General features: G+C 27.6%; 1 protein-coding gene across 1 annotated transcript; it reads left to right on the plus strand.

The window, feature by feature from the left end:
- Positions 1-258: 258 nt before the first annotated feature.
- Positions 259-2,406, plus strand: LOC126555430 (piggyBac transposable element-derived protein 3-like). The gene has a single exon (XM_050210351.1). It carries the CDS (start codon positions 259-261, stop codon positions 2,404-2,406), a length of 2,148 nt encoding a protein of 715 aa, XP_050066308.1.
- Positions 2,407-6,464: the final 4,058 nt, after the last annotated feature.

The following is a 6,464-nucleotide window of genomic DNA, read 5'->3' on the forward strand; positions in this document are numbered from 1 at the left end:
ATCTTATAAGATACAATGTTCAGTTGTCTCATATTTATTGTTGTATTTAAAAAGATACGGAACCTTAGATTCTGAAATAAATTATTAAAATATTAAATAATAATATAATCGTGATTTTTTATTTTTGTATTTCTGTTTTACTATTACCATTTATTTATATATTTTTGTTATTATTATATGTATTTAAATTTCTACTTATCATTTTACTAGCCATGTAAATAATAAATAATATAAATATTTAATTTTTATTAGGTAGCTATGTATAGAAATAAAAAAACTATTTCATCTCGAAGTTTGCGGCTTTTGAAATCTGTTCTTCCTCCGTCAGATTCAGAAGATTCTGAAACTGAAGATGAGACTGAATTATCATTTAATAAGAAATCAAATGCCCCCAACATGACTGTTATAGAAAATTCTGATTGTAGTACACACTCGTCAAGTCCTCCGAGTGGTGCTTCGGAACTAGAGAATTATCTAAACGATATCGATGATATGCCCATGTTTGATGAATTAGGTACAGACATCAATAATTACATAAATTTACCAAGTACAAGTTACAATGATAGTTTGGCTGAAGCTTCTATTTCTATTTCTAATCCTATTTTGGATTTTCCTAATTTTGAAAGTAATATAATTGATAATCCAATTAATTTAAGTACTACGGAAAATGTATTAGATCTCTCTTCTCCAAATACTTTGCCATCAGTCAATTTACATTCCGATTCTGACTTATCGATTGTTCAAAGAAAATCGGCTAGATTAGCTCAAATGACATATGTGGAATCAAATACGGTATCATCAGCATATGTTCAATCGGTTGAACCTCCTCCATCAACATTTACAAATAAAACTAAAAAAATGATACGACAAAAAATGACTTTTAAATGGACAAAACAGTTTAAATTTCCTGTTGATTTGCCTCCATTTAAGTATTCGTCTATACCTCAAAATATTTCCACTCCTTATGAATATTTCAAAATGTTTCTTAAAGATGATATTTTAGAACTCATAACAAAGCACACTAATATATATAGTTCCCAAAACCTTGGTAAGTCTTTAGAAACAACAGTAGAAGAAATAAAACACTATATTGGAATTGAATTACTTATGGGAATCGTAGCAATGCCTGCATATACTGATTATTGGTCTGCCGACTTAAGATACAGTCAAATTGCAGATACTATGGTTTTAAAGCGTTATCAAATGCTACGTCGATATATTCATTTTGTTGATAACAAAACAATTGATACTTCTGACCGTTTTTACAAAGTAAGACCAATTTTAGAAGGTATAAGAAAAAATTGTTTGTTAATTGAGCAGGGTAAGTTGTTTTCAATAGATGAGATGATGATTCCTTATAAAGGGACCAAAGCTGGCTCCAGAAGACAGTATATTCGAAACAAACCTAAAAAATGGGGTTTTAAATTTTTTGTAAGAGCTGGAATTGATGGTTTTGTGCATGATTTTTTTCCATATGCGGGCGAAACAACGTTTAGTACAGAATCATTCTCAGAATATGAAGAAACTTTTTTTGGGTTAGGGCAAAAAGTTGTTCTCCAACTTTGTAAAACCATTTCGGATAAACCACTTACAGCTGTTTATTTTGACAATTGGTTTACATCACTGGAACTTGTAACGTATTTAAGAAAAGAGTTTGGAATTTTAAGCCTTGGAACAATACAACAAAATAGACTGCGTGGATGTGATATCATAAATGACAAAGATTTACTCAAAAAAGGAAGAGGAAGTTATGAAATGAGGTGTGATAATAAAAAAAAAATTGCTGTTGTAAAATGGGCAGATAACAAATGTGTAACATTGGTAAGTTCATTTGTACCTGTAAATGAACAAACGTCATCAGTTCGTCGCTACGATAAAAATATGAAAGCTAAAATTCCTATTAATTGTCCAACAATAATAAAAGAATATAATTCTAAGATGGGTGGTGTTGATTTAGCTGATATGCTAGTATCTTTATATCGTACTGGTTTAAAATCACATCGTTGGTATTTGGCTGTATTTTCCCAGTTATTGGACATATCTGTCAACAATGCATGGTTATTATATAGGCGTGAATTTGAAGAGTTAAATAATGATTTAAACGTTAAACATATGCCATTAAAACAATTTAGAACTTCAATAGCTAAAACTCTTATTAACCAAAGAAAACCTGGCAGACCAATAAAAGAATTACTAACTAATCCACGAATTCAAAAATTACCCAGGTTAAGACCTACGGATGATATACGCTTGGATAATGAAGACCATTTACCTAAAAAAATTAAAAAAGGACGATGTATGTTGTGCCCCAAAGGTCAGACGGTTTATAGTTGTACTAAATGTAACGTGAGACTTTGTACTCTTGACGAAAGAAACTGTTTCTACACTTATCATAAACAGAAATAAGTACAATACAATTATATTTTAATATTTTTTCTTTAATTAATTTTGTTTTTAAAGATTTTAAGATTTTAAATATGATTTTACTAATTTCAAAATATTTTAATCGCTATCATATTGAGTCAAAATTTTTAAAACAGTATGGTTATATAATTTTATTTTATTTTTATTTTGAGAGAATTATTTTCTTTTGTACATTATTTACCAAGTAGGTACACAAAATAATATATTCATTAGGTAACTGTTTAGTTTTATTACACATTTTTTACACTGTTCCTATTGATGAAAAAAACTGTTCCTACACTTTTATCATATAGATAGAAATTAGTGCAATGCAGTTATATTTTTAAGTTGTTTTGTTTTTCTTGATATTTGTTATTTAATTAATTTTGTTTTGAAAGATTTTAAATATGGTTTTCTAATTTCAGAATTCTATTAACTTTAATTTGTTAAATACGTTAAAATAATATGGTTGTATAATTATTTTTTAGTTTTATTTTGAAAAAGTTGTTTTCTTTTGTATGTATTATTTACCAAGTAGGTAATCAAAATATATTCATTAACTATTATGTATTATTATAATTTTTTTTCATATTTTTTTTATTAAAAAGCAATAAAAACTATATTTTTTGACTTTTTATTACATAGTTTTACTAAGTAACTTTTTAGTAATAAAACTTAGAATAGACATAATCAAGTGATGTACACTAATGGATACTAGATTCGAAATGAGGAATTCATAGTAATGTATCCATTAAGATACAAAAGTAAAATATTGTTTATGAGGTAGTGTATCTTAAAAGACACGAAATTGAAAACAGCGTCTATGAAGGGATGTATCTTTAAAGATACACATTTCAACTCAAAATATCTCAAAAACTAATGTTACTTTTTTTAAAACAAGGTCAAAAATGAACTCTACGTGTTTTAATTATTAAAAACAGTGATAGTTTGGAATTTTAGTGCAATATTTTTTTTTTTGCCAAGTTAAGGGTTAATATGACTTCAAATGAATTAGTAAGAGACTGTATTCAAGAAACTGATGAGGATGATGAAGTACCGCCAGATGAAGATGTCCATGAGAAAATAAATAAAACAAAAGTTGTGAAAAAATTAAAGGGGAAAACTAAAAAATAAGGTTGCTAAACACTGTATAAGATGTACCTGTGTTTTTCAAGTATAACAATATTGTTCATATTATGTCTATTTTACTTAATAATATTATTATAAATGTATAATATTTATAACTAAATTATAATTATATATAACCATTTGTACGTAATAATTAATTAAATTCGAATCATGTTTTTGTTTTATTTTTAATTTTTAACTGATTTTCTATTATTATTTTGTAAAACTCTGCAATATTCTGGAATAATTAAAATTTTAAAATTCAAAAATGACTTTATTTAATTTTATATGATTTTGTAAAACTGCAATATTTTGGAATAATTAAAATTTTAAAATTCAAAATTAAGTTAATTTGTTATTAATATACAGGGAAGAAAATTAATAAGGCATAAGCACCAAAATACTAGAACTAAAATTACAGGTAAGGAAATTAATGGGGCATAAGCGCCAAATTAGATGATAATACTCAATTCTTACTGATATAAGTGTTAAACTAAAAATATTGAAGAGCAATTGTCTTAAATAGAGTACAAATTATCTTTTTTATTCTTATCATATTTTTCTAAATTTAAAATATAATCTACAAAATGTAATTATTGTTAAAAAAACAGTTTTTTGGCTCTCCTGAATAATTTCAAAAATGTCGCTTATGACCTTTTGCATTGTCGCCATCGATATAATGGTTATATAATTTATTAATGATGATTATGTAAATCATCATATCACTCTAAAATAGAATACTAGTCCCCTGTACGTCATTGAGAATTCATATAAATACGAGTAGAGTATTTAGAAGTAATTAGAAGGTAGTTAACTCCAGTGTAAGACTATTGCTCGTCGTGGACTTTGTCACAGCCACATCGCCGCGAGTTTACGGTCATTCCCAGTACTTGTAATTTTACATAGCAGCAAGCTATTTTACTTTTGTTTTATGTCATTATTTAATGTTTCATGTTGTTTAACTTAATAAAACATTTACTTTATTTCAATTAAAACAACAAGTGTTTTAATTTTCAACACCTACCTTTCTCACAACAACTCAAGCTCAACCACAGAACGTGCTACGTCGTTTAAATAATTAATTTGTACGTAGTCGCAGTGTCCTGCACAGCGATCACTACAGAGCGTTTAGGTTTATTTTTTGTACTACAGTAACCACAACGACGATAAGTTCCCTTGGTAGGTTGATGATCTCCAATATTTTGTAATTTATAGAAGTTATTTACAACAGTTTTGCCAGAATCTTTACATAGTTTTTTTCTATTGTTTGGTCTTACTCCTGGTTGTTTTCTTGATGAATAATCTGCTATTAGTTGATTAGCTAGAGCTGATCTAAACTGCAAGTAAGTTAATTTTGATGATTTAGGGTCATGGAGATCACTAGTTACTTTATACAAAATATAACTATTTACTATAGATGCATCCAAAAGGTAATAAAATATTTTCATGCACCAACGTCTAGATTTCCAAGAAATATTATTAAAGGAATGAAATTGATCAAAGTGATCAACGCCACCCATGTATTTATTATAATCAACTATTGAAATTGGACATTTTATCAAGTGTTTGTTACCAAAATGGTCTTTTCTGTGTACAACACCTATAATACTAGTATCATGCAAATTACTGATGACATTGACACATTTAGTGCCTCTATCTTTCCACTTGCTTACACTAAGTTCTTTTTTTGAAGAAGCAATATCAAATTTTCCTGTTATAAAACTTTTGTCATTTTTTAAAACAGTTGAAGGAAAATACTTTCTGTTTGATTTTATGGTACCACAACCAAATTTTTTTTTTTTTAACATTTTTTTCATCATTGGAACATTACTAAAAAACCATCAAAGTAAAAACAAAAGCCTGTATTATCGAAAGGGGAGGCTAAAGAAGTTACAACTCTTTCTCCAAGGCCTACTTCTGGATCTCCTTGTTTCCCTTAATAAATATCAAAATTTAACAAGTAGCCAGTTTTAGAACATGCAGCTGCCCATACTTTTATACCTCTTTTTATAGGTTTGAGTGGCATATATTGTTTTAATGTTGTCCTACCTTTACATGCAATCATGCTCTCATCTACTGCTATATTCCTAGAGGGATTGAAATTTGAAATAAATTTTTTTTTTAAATTTTCAATAAGTGGCAAAATTTTATACAATTTGTGATGATTGAGTTCACCTCTTTTTGGCATTTTTGTATTGTCATTTATATGCAAAAATCTTAAAATTTGTAAAAATCTTTTTAGAGACATAATATTAGATATTCTTGACACACTAAAATTGAAGTCAGTAGACCAATATGACCTCAATGTAGGTAATTTATGAAAACCCATAATTATGAGAATTCCAAAAAATTCTTTAATTTCTTCAATAGAGATAGAAAAGTTTTTATTTTTCTGAGTGGCATATAATTCAGTCTGGGTTATAATAATATTAAACAATGCATCATCAAAAAATGTTTCAAAAATAGCCAGAGGGCTGTCTAAATCTACTTGAACATTAGGACCAAATGGTTGAATAAACTTAAATTTTTTAAAAGTAACCGGTTTTGTGCATTTCTTTTGCCATATGAATATAAGTGGCTGTTTAGAAACTACTTTTTTATTTTTTTGTGGAACAGCAGTACCTGGTGAATTAGAAAAAAATCTGAAGTATCTACTGAAGAAATTTCTGAAAAATCAATATGAGGTGTACTAGGTGTAGACATTTGTACAATACCACTTGTACTTGGTACATCATCTAAAATTTCTACTGACATATTCATAATATCTAAGTCTACCGAATTTGATGACAAATTACTTGAAATTTGTGATACATTTGAAGATCGTAAAACACTTGATTCTGTATCATTTGAAAAAGTACTTGGTAAATCATCCTCGTAATCAGAATCACCATCAATTTCTGAATTTTCTGCCTGCTCGTCAGTTATAGAAAATA

Source organism: Aphis gossypii, unplaced genomic scaffold, assembly GCF_020184175.1.
Source record: "Aphis gossypii isolate Hap1 unplaced genomic scaffold, ASM2018417v2 Contig00845, whole genome shotgun sequence".
Classification (NCBI taxonomy): domain Eukaryota; kingdom Metazoa; phylum Arthropoda; class Insecta; order Hemiptera; family Aphididae; genus Aphis; species Aphis gossypii.